Source organism: Podarcis bocagei, assembly GCF_964188305.1.
Source record: "Podarcis bocagei genome assembly, chromosome: 1".
In the NCBI taxonomy this organism is placed as follows: Eukaryota; Metazoa; Chordata; class Lepidosauria; order Squamata; family Lacertidae; genus Podarcis; species Podarcis bocagei.
This window is the reverse complement of record NC_138125.1, coordinates 71,273,134-71,292,254: the sequence shown is the minus strand read 5'-3', so window position 1 is coordinate 71,292,254 and position 19,121 is coordinate 71,273,134. Positions and strand designations below refer to the sequence as shown.

General features: G+C 37.3%; 1 protein-coding gene across 2 annotated transcripts in view; it reads right to left on the bottom strand.

Moving 5' to 3' along the window:
- The window catches only part of SBF2 (SET binding factor 2), a 224,057-nt gene that overhangs the window by 75,585 nt on the left and 129,351 nt on the right, over window positions 1–19,121 (bottom strand). For both annotated transcript variants that reach the window (XM_081194537.1, XM_081194538.1), the window contains exons 7-16: window positions 18,413–18,545; window positions 16,906–17,014; window positions 15,525–15,638; window positions 14,944–15,021; window positions 13,683–13,796; window positions 12,444–12,572; window positions 10,092–10,190; window positions 7,955–8,159; window positions 6,621–6,730; window positions 4,976–5,125 (exon numbers count right to left, since the gene is read on the bottom strand). In XM_081194537.1, the coding sequence (XP_081050663.1) occupies window positions 4,976–5,125; window positions 6,621–6,730; window positions 7,955–8,159; window positions 10,092–10,190; window positions 12,444–12,572; window positions 13,683–13,796; window positions 14,944–15,021; window positions 15,525–15,638; window positions 16,906–17,014; window positions 18,413–18,545 (1,241 nt within the window). The remainder of the gene's footprint in view (window positions 1–4,975; window positions 5,126–6,620; window positions 6,731–7,954; window positions 8,160–10,091; window positions 10,191–12,443; window positions 12,573–13,682; window positions 13,797–14,943; window positions 15,022–15,524; window positions 15,639–16,905; window positions 17,015–18,412; window positions 18,546–19,121) is intronic.

Here is a 19,121-nt window from a genome sequence, read left to right as displayed (position 1 = left end):
CTGCTATCCGCAGCCTAGGCAGCCCTGTGGGACCTCCCACAGGGCTGCCTGGGCGGCGGATATCTTCCTGAAGCCTGGAGAGCGAGAGGGGTCGGTGCGCACCGACCCCTCTCGCTCTTCAAGCTTCAGCGAAAGCCTGCATTCGCCCCATAAGACGCACCCAGATTTTCCCTTCATTTTTGGAGGGGAAAAAGTGCGTCTTATGGGGCGAAAAATACGGTATTGTCAAGAAAAGGTACATAGACCTATTATAGTATATGCATAATTGTTCTGAATATAAGGTATTTGATTCATAGTTTTTTTTTTAATTCTCATAAATGTCTACCTCCTCACACTCAGCCAAGCAACGGAGGTTATCAGACAGAAAACATCAACAGAAATTCTGCTCTTAACACACTGCATATTTTATTTGCTTTTCTTTCTGTAACTGGGGTTTGTTTTTTGGCAACATGGGAGAAACTGGTGAAAACCATAAATAGTGATTTAATCTAACTGAGCAATTTTAGCATCACATTAACTTTAATCCCTAGTTAATGCACAAAGAATGAAAATATGCTAACACATGACAAGGCATAGTAATATGATATATGCAAACATCTCAGGTGAAATGAGGCATGAGGTATGTCAAATTTTTCATTCAACAAGTCCTTCTGCTACAGTTATCCACAAAACAGTTTTATTGCTTGAACTATTCTGCTGAATGCATGACCATTTGAGAAGTTTGATTTATAAACAGCATAAAATGAAATTTCATTTATTCTCCTAAGAAACCAAAGTGACTTTTGGTTCTCAGACTGAATCCTTCTAGACAAAGCCTTCTTCCATTTTGTTTTTATTAAAGGTATTTTTATCCTACCTTTCTATCGAAATATACTTAACAAAATATGGTTAACAAAAGTATTTTAAAATCAACAAAATCTCATACCATATTTACAGAAATAACCAAATAAAAATGGGAAAAGGCAGATAATATACCTAAGAGAATAAACAGCAGCATGCAACTAATCATACAAAAAGTAGTAGATGGTAAGTAACTATAACGTACTATATTTCCAAAGAAAAGGGGGTTTGCTCTCTGCTGGAGGGAAATTGGCAGGTCCCTGGGGAGATAACAGTTCTAAAGACTGGGGACAATCACCAATTATGATCTGAGTACTGGGCAACTTGCTTTTGGAGGATGTGGTCCTTCAAATATCAACCCACATCTATAGGCTATCCTTGCCCATGTCCGGAAGATAAGAGCTCATTCTGGCAAAGACCAGATAAAGCTGGTAACATGTTTCTAGAGTATATTACTTCAGACTGCAGATAGGAATTCACATGGTTGAAAGACCCTCCATATCTCTGCACAAACAAAGCCAGGTAATGGACAGAAAGGTATTATCCCTGGCATGCTAGTTTTTATGCAAGGGGGTGTTCTCATACAAAGGAAGATAACAGTTGTGTAAGTCCCAATATGCATCCTGAAGTTATGTAGGCTAGACACAGTTTTGCCACCTAATCTGCACTTTTGTGAGAAGTAGGCTTAAATGACTCATTACATTTGTTCACCAGTCCTTGGCTATGAGTTTTTGCTAGCTCATAAAATTCTGAACTCAAACTGCAAGCTGCATTCTGATTTTAAATGCACCATGTCTTTGAACTGTGCTCCATTTGATTGTCCTTCTATGATAGTTATGAGATTCTGTGAACATCAGCTGAAACAAGTGAGCAGTATCAATCATGGGCAGGCAATTGCCAGTAAGCCTGCAAAACTTTGTCCTTTTCGCCTTGGAACATCTACGTTAAAACAGGCTAGGACAGCAATGATTACTCTCTGTGTTTTAAGTGTTTGCTGCCAGCATCAATCCTCTTAGAAGAAAGCACTTGGTTAACAAACCCTTGTTATAGCTTGGGGTTTGTCTGGAATGAGACAAACCATGAGCCAAGGTTCAGATTATATGCTAAGCCAAATCATGGCTTGGTTTAACAATGAAAAGAACAAGGGAAGAGCAAAGCAGCTGTTAGGATAGTGTGACTTAGCATGATATGTAAAGTAGGCCTGTGTGTAATTCTTTACGCAGAAGTATTTTCATTATTATGATTTATTTATTTATTTTAAAAAAGTTCATAGCAAAAGTTCTTAAAGTGCTTTGAAAATTCACTGTTGTTTGATTCAAGAGGAAATATTAAAACCTCATTATGAAACTTGCTACCCAACCATATCTAACCACTGAAATATCTTTGCTGTCCATTATCCTTCAGCACTCATAATAATAACCTGGTTTTGCCATTTAAAATTGTTTATGTATCTGCATGTGGACAAGTCAATAAGTAGTCAGTTAATGAATAATGAGCACAATATTGTTCAATATAAATGAGACAACCTAATTAAGAGCAAATGAGGTTGAAGCCACTTTATCCCTCACCTGCGAAGGGGGCTTGTTTTTCCTGTCCTTTGTGTTCTTGTGCAGTTTTTAGGGCTTGATGTTAGAATTCCTATCTATAGTACCTCAGGTATGTTATTGGATATGTAGGTAGCCCCCATGTAGCCATTTTGTAGTATGATCTGTTATGGTAGATGATGGGGTTCTGGTGAAAAACCAAAGGAAATCATGCAAGTCTGGGCTCACCTCTGATCTGCAGCTCTGGATCAAATCTATTTTTCCAGAGATATTTTACTTATTATTCACAGATACCAAAGAGCAGAAATGTCTATAAAGAGTTTTGGCATTGGTCTTTTAATTGACAACCTCCCTGCAGGCATCTTGAAAATTAATAAACAGTCATAATGAAACTGCACATTAAGGCAATGATCTTTGAACTACAGTACTATGCAGGAAGAATCCAAAGGACTCCCCTGGGTAAGAAGCATAGCATGAGCAGGAGGAGGTTTGGCAAAAGGAAAAACAGGGTTAGGCAGAACTTTGAATATTGTAGTTTTGCTTGTCTGATGTTAATGTTGGTGTTTGTTTCATTTGAATTTACTGTTGTGGTGCTTCTGGGATGGAGTGGGCAAAAGATGAAAATGAATAAATGAGAATAGACTGCAGCTTACAATTATATTGTGAGAAAAATACAATTGGACATTGTGATTTATTTTGTTTAACTTGAATGTTGTCTTAACTTGCATTTTGTTTAATTTGTGTTTAGGTCCTCTCTTTATTTTGCAAGTACTCCAAAGCTGACGTTCTCCTACATGTTTTTGATTCAGTGCTCTATGTACTGTTAATTCCTTTCCCATGTAAAGCATATTATACAGATATGGTAGATTAATTTTTACAGCCCAAACACACTTTTCACTTTCCACATTCAAAGATTGATTTTGAAGGGGCTGTGAATCACAGTTTATTAGACATAGTCTTTTTACTGTATTATTATCCTGGTATAATAAAGTCAAGTGGTGGTCCCTAAATAAGACAAACATATCTGCTGGGCAAAGTTTTAAAAATCTGTAAAATACAATATTATATATGATTCTACACACACATATAGGTACTATGTATAACTAACTGTGTTACTGTATATAATTATATTTTCAAATGACTTTTGTTCGGTTCCTGTTGGGAGCAGTCAGTGAGGGTGGATGGTGGCTGCATACCTGGCCTCCCAGCTACTTACTGGGAGAGAGAGGGGTGAAGAGGTGGGGAGATATGCATTGTGAGATGCATTGGTGGAGACAATGTGGTGCTCCTGCTCATGGGCTCTCACAGTGCCAACTTCCCTACATACTACATGCTATTCTATAACAATTTTAAGGAAATCAATAATGATGCATATCCTGTCACTTTTGGCATTTTTTTTATAAAATGCAATTCTAGTGTTTATTATCTAACACAGGGGCCTTTTTAGAATGATACCTTGGAGAAGTAAATATGGAACATTTGACAGGTAAAATTTCATGTGGATTTTTCTAGTTCCTGGCCATGTCCTCAGACACCCATGTATATTTTACAATTCATAAAGTAGCTGGCTTAGTTCAAACTTCTTGGTTTAAAGTAGCCATATTTTAAATGCATATTTAGTATCAACAGTTATCCCAATATTCCAAATCCAAGAAAGCTTCATGAGATAACATTGCTTTTAAGTAGCAGACAATTGCACAGGGGGAGTTCTTCGGTTTTGTCATGAAGAAGCTTGAAAAAGAAAATCATAAGCATTCTGGAAGAAAGTTCTTTTGTACAGAAAAATACTCATGGGTCAAAGAAAAACACAGCTATTAAAGTTTGTGAATAATTTGATTCAATTCTGCTAAATATTTTTGTATACTTCCATAACCCCAAAATTTGGTCTCCGCCATGAAATTCTCTTGCTCTTGAGTGATACCAGGGGTCATCAACCTTTTCCAGCCGTGGGCTGGTCCACTGTCCCTCAGACCATGTGGTAGGCCGGACTATATTTTGAAAAAAAATATGAACGAATTCCTATGCCCCACAAATAACCCAGAGATGCATTTGGGCTGGATTGAGAAGGCGATTTGGCCACATTCGGCCCCCGGGCCTTAGGTTGCCTACCCCAATATAGACTTTAGTGCAGTAACTCCCCCCCGCCAAAGCTACTTAAAAAACCAAACAAACTGATGCACTATTCATCACTTGTAATTTCTCATTCACTATCTAGTAGTAGGTACAGTGTAGAAAGCATTCAGATGCTATAAAATAAACAAACCAAAACAAAGCTATGTGTTAGCAACAATCTGAAGTGTAAGACAAATGCTACCAAAGCAAGATGGAACCATAGCTGTCTTCCAGGGAAAAGAAATGCTTCACATTTATAGTGCAAAAAAAATGGTTAAGAGTGATGCTCAGACCCCCAGGAGCAAAGTGTTGTAGGAAGAGGGAAGAATGCTAAAATATCACCCATGCTAATTATAAATGGCAGTTATAATCAGCTAATTGGAAATACAGCAAAATAAACAATGCAATCTAGTACCTCACACACATGAACATTTGTATTCAGTAAATTACAAGTTGAAGCTAAAAGCAATTTTAAGTACCTGCAAAGTACAGTTCATCATCCGTACAATGTAATCGAACTGCTGATGATCCAGTATAGCTCGATTTTGCTGAACATGTAGGCTTAGTTCCTGCGTCAAACACTGCCGTGCTGCTTTTCCTTTTAGGGCTCTCAGTGCAGCAGGCAGAGTCTATATAGAGAAAAATGTATTCCAATTCCACAAAACATTAGTTTAATTGAGTTCTTTACTAATACTTGGGTTATTTGTAAATAAAGTAAACCAAATCAACAAAGTCTCTAAACGATCAACATTTAAGCTAGTGATAGGTTTAAACTCTCCCAGATTTTCATATACAGTTGAACCTTGGTTCTCAAATGGCTTAGTTGATGAACAAATCGGCTCCCGGACACCAAAACCTGGAAGTAAGTGTTCCAGTTTTTGAATGTTTTTCGGAAGCCGAACGTCTGATGCAGCTTCTGCTTGAGTGAAGGAAGCTCCTGCAGCCAATCGGAAGCCGCACCTTGGTTTTCGAATGTTTTGGAAGTCGAACGGAGTTCCAGAATGGATTACGTTCTAGAACCAAGGTACCACCAATATTCCTATTTCTTAACCAAACAACATTTTCATGCTAAGTTATAAAACTGAATGAAATGTGGGGGCTTAGAGAAGTAACTTCTTGGTTGTGGTCTCAAAAGTTAAGGACTATGCAACATACTGAGACATGGCAGTGCTCAGTCTTGTAGGTTTTAATGAATGTGTGAAAAGCACTGCTCTTTCCACAGACTTTAAAGATGTTGTATAAGTGGTCATATGACTGAGGGTGGAATTCAACATTGTGCTAGGGAGATGGTTCTTCATCAGAAGCATTTCTGCTTGTCCAATGGAATGATTTCCCGTCTCTTTCCCTTATGCACTCTTTCTAGAGTTTCTCCTGACCCTCTAGAGTAGATTTGGGTGTGTATGCAGGGGGAAGGCAAGTGAAAATAGTGCCAGTAGGAGCCCTTGTGCTAGCTTCCACTAGTAGAGTGGGTTAATTGATCCAGCCCTTAGTTCTTTAGGACATTGATTTATTTGTATTAATAAAATAAGGGCAATATCCAAAGATGCCTGCCTGCTTCCACAACAAAAATCTATTTGCACAACAGTATTTCCTGTTTCTCTTCTCCCTGTTCCAACCCTTCATACCTTCAAAGTCTGTCTCCAGCTTTGAAGTAAGGGAACCAACCAACCTGAAGTTGGAGACAGACTTTGAGGGTATGAAGGGCTGGAACAGGGAGAAGAGAAACAGGAAATACTGTTTGGACCTAATTGTTCACTGGGTGGAAAAGGAGAAAAATTACGTGGGTGGAGGAGTGACCTCTCTATGTATAAGGTAAAGAAAAACAGGGAAGATTTGCGGGGGAGGGGTTCCATGTACAGAAATGTAACAGAGAAGGGGCAAACAAGAGGGTGAGGTAAGATTCCAATTTTAATTTAGAGTAAAAAGGAATCCACATATTCACATGCACTGCCTCCACCCTAACTGGTACCTCAGTACTTTCAGTCTGATACTTGATGAAGAGGACAATGAATAAATGAAAAAGGACTACAATCTGGCAGGAGTAGTAAAGAGGTCAATCACTTAACATGTATGAGTTTAACTTGGAAGTACTCCTCAAATAGTTTAGGAGAATTTTTTTATTACCTTTTCAGTCTCCAAAATTTTATTTTCAAATATAAAAGAGATGCAGTTTCTAACAACTTCCAGCCTTTGTGCACTGTTGAAAACCGTACTTGACTTTTCTACTATGGAAACTAACAAAGAAAGAAGTAGAAACATATGTGAAACAATTTCTTGTAAAAACCATCACTAAAGAACTATTGCATTAGAAACATTCCTAGAATAACTCCTAGGGTATCTTTGTTTTATTTTGCTACATTTGTCCTCATTAAATGCGCAGGAGAACACAACCCTATTAATGCACAGTCATGTCTATCATATTGATACGTGGGCAGACTTGACTGACATTTTCTCCCCAAAGAGGAAAACTGTGCAAGCATGTTAGAATTTAAAATCCATATGAATTTGGCAGGGAATATTCAGGAGCAAGAACAAGCAGAAATCTGGCATTTTGATGATCAATTTCCCCTGCAAAACCCTTGTGAATTATGGGTTATACTCCTTTACAGAAGTAAGATACCTGGGATTCCAGCAGTGGATAATTAAAAGGGAGTTGTGGGCCAAGCCAGGGCAAATAATGAGAAATGCCATTGGCTTTTTAAAAACAATGGCACCCTGGGGATTCCCCTAGCAGAGAAAACAGTGTCTTACCGTTAGAAATCCAGCATGACACATGGCCCCAAATGAATAGCTCAGGGCCCATGCCAAAGTAGGCACCCTTATTTCAACCACCGTATTACCCAAATTGTCAAGAAGGCAGTCCTCAACTGCTGAAAACAGTCCAATATGTAATAATGACTCAAGTTAGTTAATGCACTGATGATGGCAAGGCCAAATAGAAAAGATGGCTGGCTAACTGGTATAGCGATTATGGCAGTGGGGAATGCATTAGCAATGCAGAACCCTGCACACACGATAGGCTATGTAGTGAATACTTCTGTGGTTTAATAGAATAACTGTCAACTCTTGTACGTTGGGTGGGAGGATCTAAGCACCTCAGAGGAGGGTAGGACACAGATCCATTCAACAAACTAATATGAACACAGAAATATTTATTTTGATACCAAAGAGTACACTTATCTATTTTCTTAAAACTGCTACTTCCCATCACATCAAAATATATTCCACAACCATAAGAACTCATAGATACCTAAAGATAGGACTACTGTTAATGACAACTTTATTCTTATCATTAAACAAGTCAGTGGTTTATTTCAATGGCTAAAGTGTCACTCCCTTCTTAACTGTGAAACCCACATCACTGTGAATCAATGTGGGAAAACGTATGAAAATATCCACATTTATCCTGTCAGGAGAAATTGTTACAGCAGAATTAAACATAGGGTGGCTTCTCTTACCAACAGGTGGGCCAGCAGGAACAACACATTTCCTTTCCACACGAGAAGCAGGTGGTGCACTTTGGTTCTTAACCAAACTTTCCTGGATTAGATCCTGGACATGATTCTCATTAATCTTGGGGAAAGGAAGTACATGAACTCGCAGGTGAGATCCTTCCGTAGGTCGTGGAACTTTCTGGAATGCCATGTGAGGATTTGGATTCTCCTGAATTAAAATAAATACTACTTGAATTAAGGTATTCAGTACTTTCTATCAATATTTTATAACAATACAGAGTATCATCTTGGTATCTAAACCAATAAAAGACTTATTTGACATATTATTTCACTTAGCAAAAGGGTGGAAGTGACTGTGTAACCCTAAGAGGAGTATCAAGCCTTCACTAGTAAAAACTTAAGCATGTTTGATTTAAGCATGTGCATAACACATAAAATAAATAAAAGTGCTCCATTTGAATGTGCTTCACTTTGGATTGAGCCCAAAGTATTCTTTTGTGTTTCAAAAACACCAAGTTTGTAGCTTATTGGAAAGTAATAAAACTTTATGCACTGTCTTTGTGTAGAATTTAAAAATGACTAATGCTCCATCACAAATTCATGTAACTGTAATTTTCCAATGTTCATTTTTATAAGATCAACCTTTAAAAACAAAGTTGTAAGACAAGGCTAAGCTTGTATAATTCTGAAACTGAATAGATGTGCAATCCAATCCTATACAGCACATGCAATTTTCCAAAATGATTAATACTAGTTCACAAAGCAAAAATTATACAATGTAAAAGTATGTACATTGTGTTTTTATGCTGCAGTATATGAACTGTGGGTAGTCCTATAGTCTTTATGCTATAGCAAAACATTTCTGTTCTCACTCCCTACAACTTTTATGTGGTTCACAACAATAACATAAATTCACACAAACTATTTTTATAACAGTGTTGATTTAAAATTTTAGTGCTAAAATACAATCACAATACATTGAACCCAGAACATCACATCAGCTGGGCATAAAATAACACTTAACTGTTATTTCAGACAGTGTTTATTTAATTTATAAGCCTCATTTCAAGCTTATTTACACAGAAAAGGTCTCACAGGGGATTTTAACCTCACCTCCTTTTTCACTTTTCCATGTGTGCTTGCAACAAATCTTTGACACACACTATCTCTACAATATTGTTTATACAGCCACTCATCTCACTTGTCCTTTTCCATCATTTGATTTTGGCCTTAATTTAACACACTGCTTCTGTTTTAATTTTGTTTACATGAGTAATCTCATCATAAGTGATTCTGTAAAGAAGTCATTCAGTCTCACACTAAAGCAACACTTTCCCCAAAACAGCACAATAATTAAACTCATAGGGACATGTGAAGGCCTTTCTGAGGCCGTGCCCAGACGTCTTCTCCCTTGCTCAGATTTTAATCACAAATGGCACAATTCTAGCTATCAGCAATTCAGGGGTATGGTAAAAAAGATGGTGTTAATGAAGGTTTATTCCCATTTTCCATTGTTGGGAACCCAGAGCTTGACAAAAATAATGATGAGCCTTTGTCTCATCCACATACACACACCTGGGCTGGAAAGTCTCCAAAAACATAAATGTAACAATAATGATATCCCACAGATCACAATACATCTGCTCTGTTGACACACAGAACAACAATAGCTGTCATACTTTCAGTATTGAAGTAGTCCTAGGGTTGCTCAAAAACAGTATTGGCTCTGGTTAGTAAAGTCAAGCAGAAACTATTGTTCCAAGCAAGAAAGCAGAAGCCACAGACACACAAGTAAGGGGACTAGTTTTCATCTTACTTTATCTATATGGCTCCCATTTCTGGGCATGGTTTTGGTTGTTGCATATCTGACACAACTTAAAAGTAAGTGGCATATTTCAACTAATATTAAGAAAAGATACCTTGAGTTAGATTCAGTGTAAATGGGTCTCCAAATGCAACAATCATTGCAGTTAAGTTATACAACTAAGTAACTATATGTATAGCTTCAACATACATTCAAGGCTAATTCTATTTAAATTTCCACTGCTTCAATGATTCCTATTTAAATTTCCACAGCTTCAATAATTTGAAGTGAAACATTATTCAGTGACATTATAATATGTGAATGCTTTGTACTTACATTTTTGAACAGCTGGTCTGCAAGTTCTCTGACATGCTTTAACATTTTTGATGAATTGCTTTCCTCCGATTTAATTCTCTCTACTTCAAATGCTACCAACTTAAAGGGGGGAAAATGTTTTAGTTGAAAAAAATTAACTATTTTCTGGAGAGTAAAGTAACTCTTTTCAGGATCCAAAATAAAGTTTAGTATAATGAAGACTCTGAGAAACAGTCCTGCTGCTAAGGACCCCAAACCAGAAGCTGCAGCTGGCAGAAGACTGGCTCAGCCCCACTAGTCTACACAAATAGAGGCTTGGTCAGTCTGAGTCGTCCATTTTGGACATTCATGAACCAGACTTTGAGTTTGACACGGCACTCTTCAATCCAAGAAAGGACTTGCATGCTACATTATATGGTACTTTTTATTGTTGTCCACTGAAACACCTTCTGCATGCACCCGCATTTCCCAGGATTCATATATGTTGGTTTATTGCCCAGTCATGAATTTGAAACCCACACTCCTCTAATGAAAAGACAATTTTGTCCCATCATATTGCACACATCATGCAACATCTCTAACTTCACTTTTGCAGAAACAGACTCCAGAAGTAGGATATCATATTTGATGAACCATTTCTAATCTGGTAGTATAGTTCTTTAAAATAATATTGACAACTGTCAATTTATATAGCACATGTAATATGCTAAGCAATATTATTATTATTATTCATTAAATTTCTATACTGCCTTTCACCCGAGGATCACAGGGCTGTTTAGAATATAAAAACACAAAAATACATAACACAGTAACAAAAAAAAATGAAAATTTCCCCCCCTTTTGGTTAAAAGGCCATAAATTGTTTAGTTAGCCGAAGGCCTAGGGGGAGAGGAATGTTTTTGCTTGGCACTTTAATATATGAACCTTCCTGGGGAAAGTATTCCACAAGCAGGGAGTCACCACAGAAAAGGTCCACTCTTGTGTTGCCACCCTTCGGACCTAATATGATGATTGCAGGGTGTGGGTCGGTTCAATATGCAGTTCATGTTTTAAATGCATGCTATATTTTTACAGGAATGTTTTGTCAAAATCTGTTAGTTTTTGTGTGCATTATATTCAGCATTCAGAAGTGTACACAGCAAATCAACAAAACAAACTGATTGCAAGGGAGCATTGAAACACTGTAAATAAATAAACATGATTCCCCAATAGTTCATTATTCGTTTTTATAAATTGTAAAATTTATGGCACTAGTCATGCCAGTTATGAAAACCCAACTGTTTTATTTTAAAAGCAATATTAGCCCATTTCTTCTCTGCATTAACAAACTCCCATAAATGTCATACAGAAAGATTTGTAGGAGTATGTAAAACCATGTTATAATATTGCCATTGCAATTTTTAAAGATTCTAAACTGTCTGTAGGGGACGCGGGTGGCGCTGTGGGTAAAACCTCAGTGCCTAGGACTTGCCGATCGTATGGTCGGCGGTTCGAATCCCTACGGCGGGGTGAGCTCCCGTCTTTCGGTCCCAGCTGCTGCCCACCTAGCAGTTCGAAAGCACCCCTAAGTGCAAGTAGATAAATAGGTACCGCTTTATAGCGGGAAGGTAAACGGTGTTTCCGTGTGCTGCACTGGTGCCGGCTCGCCAGAGCAGCTTCATCACGCTGGCCACGTGACCCGGAAGTGTCCTTGGACAGTGCTGGCTCCCGGCCTCTTAAGTGAGATGAGCGCACAACCCTAGAGTCAGACACGACTGCCCCGTACGGACAGGGGTAACTTTACCTTTAAACTGTCTGTAACATGCAGTAGTCACTTTTTATTTATTACGACAGAGCTTGCAATATGTTCTCATGCATTCATTATGGCTGGGAATATTCCCATTGCTTCCACACCTTTTTTTAAGAACTTAAAATCATTTTCTTAAAAAAAAAAAAATGCATTCAGCAGAAAAAATCCCAATTGTTTCCAGTGAAATTATTTGCAGGAAAAAATGTAATGACTACACAAAAGGAGTGCTTTAGAGGTAATTCACTGCAGAATTTTTCACAATGATATATTTCATAATGGGGAACCAGTGTGGTTTGGTGGTTAGAGCACTGGAACTTGGGAGACTAGGGTTCAAATCCACACTCAGCCATGAACCTTGGGCTAGTCACTGCCCAGCCTACCTGACAGAATTGCCGTGGGGATAAAAATGGAGGGGGAGGGGAGAACCATGTATGCCATTTTCTTCATTGGAGGAAAGGTGGGGTATAAATGTGATACACAAATAATGTGACAAAAGCATTATTTTTATGACAGAAAAAATTGTTACAGAAATTTAAGTATGAATATTTTCTCTCACTTTCATATTTCTTTTAAAATGTTTCTACCTCATCAAAGAGATCACAGGATCTGTAAGGAGGACCTCTCTCTGACACAAAACCAGCAAATGCCATTCCATTCAGGATTTTGGTAAGAAAATCATTCTCAATCAAGCCTCTCTGGCCCAAGAAGGCTGCCTGTGGAAACAAGTAAATGTTAACCATGTAAACACATTTTTTCATATCATTGTACTTAAGAGTCAAAACAAGCAAACACAAAAAGATGGTTGCAATAGAAAGTAAGATACAAAAGCAAAGAATGAGCGCCTAACGCCTTTTATAAAACCAAACAGTGAACTTGCATAGCATCAAGGTTACTGTAAACAGAAAATTTTCCATCAACACACACATTCTCATTCCAAATATGTTTGGAATGCATTCGGAACTCTGTTTTCTTTCAGCAAACAAAATTATGCAAGGTAAGATGTAAAAGTTACATATTAAATGCATTTAACAGCTGTGGGGTAAAAAACAACAACTAACTAGTACTAAAGCAAAATTAGGTGACGATAAAACATGAGCATTTTCAATCTTGATTCTCACTGGATCCATTGGGATATGGTACTATTTGAAGGTTTTCTTGAGCCACCTAATATGATGCCCCCTTCCCCTTCTTCTAGGGCATTGGAGCATGCAATAGGACAAATGAAGATGGAATGCTGGGTGGGGCAGACTTGTGCTATAGAAGGTCAGGGAAAAAGTCTGATGGAAAAACAACTTGGCTTCATGAGTTTTGCTTCATGCTCAATGTCCGGCTGCGGTCAAAAAAATCCCCCCAATGGTCAAATAGGCTAGGAAATGCTAGCTTGTTTATTCTTCCTTATTTTGGCTCACTTGCTGGAGCCATCTGGATTATTTTACAAAACTATTCACTGAATTGTGAATTAACATTTAATATGATACACATTATTCACTCCTAATCTCTGCTAGTTGCACATTGTTATCAACTGGATGGTGCATGTTAATGTGTTGGAGGTTAATGAGTGTACAACTGTTGCTTTCAAGAGCAAAGGGGTAGACAAAGTGATCACCATTTCATTTTTTAGTTTAACTGCTATCTGTAGGCTAAAGTATGCAGAAAAAACATATCAGGATTCAGCAAACTAATCTACAGTGGAGTATCAAACCACATCACTGACCTATGCAAGACAACTGCTGCACTAATAATTCTAAGACTTTTTTAACCTCTTAAAAACAAAACAAAAATGCATGATCATCTAGAAGCTGATAACTTAGCTTTGCTTTTACCTTGTGAAAGTTTATGACAGGTTCTGAATGAATCCTGATTAGCTGAAGACAAGATCTATATCCTTGGAAAAGCTGTGCAAATAACCTAAGAAAGACACCCCGCACTTCTTTATCCTGTGAAAAGACAAGCAAATCGAGTGCAACTATCTCCTATTAAACACAAACTAAGAGAAAAATGCTTCCTCTGTCTTTAGGCAGAACATACCAAGAGGCGCAACTGGTATGGTAAAGTGTAAAAGCATAAAATCCTTTCATATGAACTCCAATGGCCCAATAAAAACAACAGTCAGAGTGTGACATCTTTGTTTAACATCTAAAGTACATTTTAGAAAGATCTTTCATTAGCTCTTGAAAGGTGAAAGATTTACCTTTCAGTTAGGAATAAAAATGTTCCAAGCTTAGCCTAAACCAGAATTTAACCTATTGCTACTTCTGGACAGCTTCTTGCCAGAATGGATGGCATCACAAAGAGTAATACCAACAATGCCTGGGCTTTGTTACTCATACCTCCTGAGGTATTAAATCTACCTGACATTTAAGGATAAGGAAACATGATGATTCCAATCAGTCTCCTGAGCTCTGCCTTGTTCTCTGATTCTCCCGCTTCATCCCTTGCACATCAAGAAAGTAAGTGGTGCCCAACCAGGTGGGAAGTCCAGATTATCTGTATGAGCAGCAGTTTGGCTGCCAGAAGGATCCATCATCAGTAATCTACTCAGGAAGAAGAAGAAGAGCACAAATCTGCATGTTGAGATTCCTGCATTGAAGGGTTGGACTAGATGGCTCTCAGGGTCCCTTCCGACTCTATCATTCTTTGATTCTTATTAGTTTTCCATTAAAAATGCAGTATTGTGTGTAAGTGGTATTCTGAATTTGCATTAGTGCTAAATTTCAACGATAAAAAGTACAATGCGGGCTTACATCAGAGGACACTGATGAGGTACTGTATAACCTCATAAACCAGTATAAAGATATAGGATGCTAGTCCTATGTAGAGTAGACGCACTGAAATTAATTTCAATGTGTGGAATTAATTTCAATGTGTCTACTCTGAGTAGAACTTGGTTGGATACACTGCCTTGTCAGATAGTGCCCTTCAATTTAATAGCAATTGTAAAAAATATATATGTTAAAATGAAATGATGAAAAAATGTAATAATTATAAAGTATTTATGAAGAATACAGTAAAAGGAAAACCTTCATTTCAGGAAAAGCATTATTTTTTCTGTTTATTACAAAGCTAGAAATAACTGGGTCTTACCAACATTTTGGAATGTGACAGAGCTGTTCGAGGAGGAGGAAATGCATAATCTGCTGTTTCCAAATCTGGATGTAAAACCTACAATTTTAAAGAACAAAAATTCAAAGGAAGCACTCTGTTGGCAACATTTTCCTAAGTTTATTTTTCTTAATATAGACCCTTCCACAAACATATTTCATATTAAGCCTGACAGCAAAGGCTTGCATCCCATTTAGATCCTTACTTCCCCCCTCCTATGAGACTGAACAGACAAAAAGACTCTAAAAAAATCAAGCAATGACGAGTAAGAAAATAATTATAACTCAACAATAAAGCAACTCTCAACAATAAAGCAACTATTGGTCTTTTAAGTCTGTGAAGGGGGAAACAGGACAGACAGAGTTGAAGATGTATGTAACAAGGGGTATAAAACAAATAAATGTTTCCTTTACAATTTCCTGGTGATTCTTGCTTTGTATTTATGCTTGGTCTATGTTGGTCTAGCATATTACTATGAAATATTTGCCTCTTTATGTTATTTGGTAACAAATTGAGAAAACAAAAGTGATGCATTAAAGGGTAATATTGGAAATTAGACTTACTAGAGAGAGGGCAGTTTGAGTCTGGTGGAGTAGTGGTTCGGGGAGCTGGGAGAGATGAATACATTCGGGAATTTTTATTGTACCACCATCCAGATCTGCTATAATTACATCTAACTGAAAGACAATGGCAAATGAACGAAAATGTTATATGAAACTTCACATAATGGATAGAAACACAATTGAAATATTTTTTTAAAAAACAGCAGAAAAATCTCATGGGATGCCTCTTGACAACTGTGTTGTGACCTCTGGTTCTGACTCCCTATTTCAGGGGATGAGGTCATGAATTCACAAGGAGCATCAGCAGGTGGGAGGGAACTACACTGAAAACAGACCTAGACATCCCCACATCCATGAAAGCCCAGGTGTATGAGAAGCCTGTTTTGCCAGGAAATTTTAGGCTGCTTTCAAATGACCCCAACCCAAAAATCCCCCCCCAAAAAAACTGCTGCAATGAAGTTGATGACTGTAAAAGCAGGCTAGGCCCTTTTAACTGAAGAAGCTTTGCTCATCTGGTGGGGTGGGGGCTAGTCACAGAGCTAGGGCTCTACTGAAGGCTCACTGTAGGTTTGCTTGCTGTTGAAGCAACATAATTTGAGCTTCCTCCTCTGATGCTTCAGCCAGAGGTGCACATGGAGCTATCCAGGGTGCTAACTTGCTTTGTCTGAACATGCATCGTTGGAACCTGAACTTGGCTTGGCTTAACTTTGCCTCATTGGAACCTGAAACTTGCTTTGCTGACATTGCTTTGCTGAAACCTGAACCCATGCCTAACTCACTCCTGCATGGACCTGTACCTAGAGTGAATGAGAACACCACCTGTAACAAACCACAGTTTTGATGATGTATTAGAAGCAAAATATGGAAACCTGTATCCTGATAAACAGTGCACTACTAGGGGCACAGTTGAAGTATTGATATTGAATAGAACTGCAGCATGTACTCAACGGATTGATTAGATCAACTAAAACATTATTATTGACAGACATGTTTCTAAAAAAGCAGGCAGCAGATTAAAAATGTTAAGTATTTATCATAGAATAAATATCTCCTTTTCTCTATTTCACAGGAGGGAAAGGATCTACCAAGATGTTGTGTACTGCAACAAATAAATATGTGCATTATCTAAAAAAATGGATGATAGATAAATTTTAAATAGTAAACCATCTTTTGTTTTCTTCTATTTTGTATTTGCATACACTTATGTTTGTTTATGGGATGACTAACAATACATTTAAAACCATTTTATGTCGTTAATTTGCTTTATCCACTTGCTTGTTACAGTTCTTTTTATTATGAAGATGATCTACCTGAATTTTATGCTCAATCATTTCTCTGTATGGCAACGTAAGCAGGGATAAACTTGGTTGAATATACTCACAAGTTCATGAATCTCATTACGGAAGACAGAATGCACACCAATAATAAAGGGTGTGGGTGAGCTGAGAACTTCAAGCAGCTGTGCAGGGAGAATTGGAATGTACGGGTAACTGGGGGGAAAGTGAAGGGAAAAACTGTAGCAACTTGTTGAACATAACATATTACATGAAGTAGCTTTCTTATACTTACCATTTCCCATATATACACCTTTTTTTAAAAAAAATTAAAAATCACACACTATTTGCACTATAGCAGCAAACACATATTTATCTACAGAATCACTTGACTCAACCATTTAGAAATTACTTCCCACCCCAACACAATATTATTTATCCATGAGTCACAGATAGAAAAATCTGATTTTTGGATTATCAATATTTAGACAGCAAGTATTCATTTAAAATGACTGTCAGTTCACTAGTTAATCTGTATTTTACAGATAACCCTATGTAAATATATTTTAAACAGTTATGGAATATAAAAGTTATTTCAATAATGTACAGTCTACTAATGTGAAAATTAACAATACAAACTAGGCAAATAATTTATGCTCATTTAAGCAGAAGGAATTCTGAAGATCTGTTAATGGTAATAAGTTGTACCTAGACGAGGTTCATGGCCTTCATAAGTAGTTCGTTATCACCCTGGGTGTTCCCACAGCCACAAATCTATGATGTTGCTAATGCATATTGTGGGCACCCCAGCTATGAATGTTGTTATGCGCAAATATTAAAATCTGATAAAATTGCATCTGATAAAGTGGACTGTAGTCCATGAAGGCTTAAGCTGTAATAAATTTTGTGAGCCTTCAAGAATGCAATGAGGCTCTTGTTGTTTTTGCTGCAGCAGACTAACAGAGCTACCCCTTTGGAAACAAAGTATGAGTGTAACACCTACACACTAACCACGATAGTGTCTGTCCACTTCAGATAGATCTGAACAGATTTAAAATAACAGATTTAAAATAAGACCAACCCTTCCTGGAACTGGGAGGCAGAAAGAGACAACCAGTGAAAGTTGAAATATGTTTAAGCATCTTCAGCACACCAAGTTTCCCCAATGTGCTAAGGTCTACATTGGCTTTAAACCAGATTACATGAGAATCTAATATAAGATTGTATTTCTGGAGTTCGAAATCTTAGAAATGTTGAGTATTACATTCTTTAAACACTGTTGTTAATTCTGGCTTTTGAATGCAAAATATAATGCATTTTACTCTTTTCCATGTAACAAAACGTATGAATATAACCTGATATAGCTACCAACCTCTTTTGAACAATATATTTGAAAATACGTTTTTCAATCAGGATTCTAATTTTGAATTTCTGAATTTCAGTTCTGATGCTAACTCTTAGATGAGAATAGATCTCAATGCTTTGAAATGTATTAAAAGGAAATAAGTTGAATGAGTTGCATGCAGTAACATAATCTTCTGTAAAAATGTCTAATATCTAATCCAATATGGATTTGGTGTTCCTCAATGCCACGAGCTGCACAAAAGAGCTTACCTATATTTGAGAGGAAACATTAAAGATTCAAGTGCTCTACTGGCATCGCTCAGTCTTTGGAAACTTGCAGAATGAAAGAGGACCTTATTTTCTGTAAGAACTGCGCAGAACAGACTCAGCACATTTTGAATTCCTTTACAAAAAAAAACACAAACAAATTTTAGAAGATAGAAATGCACTGCCAAATAAAAGTTAAAATAAAGTAATTAACATTTTTGGAGTCACTTTAGGAAAATCTGTGGTAAGAATATAATGTGCTACGTCTTGGGGATTTTCTCTTTTCCGTGACACTCAAGTTTTGTTTGTTTGTTTCTTTTATTTTAAGGCTGGTCCGCTCCTCTATGATTATTTCCCTATGGTTGGAATATTTTGTGTTAGATGTCTTTCAGGATATTTGATCCTATTTTCCTAACAGTGCTCAATAGTGACCTGAAATGGCATTTTGTACAAGTATTTGTGCTTCCGGAGCCAGGCAAGTGGTTAACTTATCAACCAAGCTTAATGTATCAACCTTTACATAACGGGTCTCTGAATACATTAGGTTGTTGTTGTCAGCGGAAGAACAGAAAATGTCTACTAGAAGTTATCTGTAAAGTATAAACTGAAAGTTTTAAGTCTGAACAGAAGCCAACACAGGTTATGCAAGCGACTGTAAAAGATTAGCTGGCTGTAAAATCTAAACAACTCTCGCATTAATTGAGTTAATGAA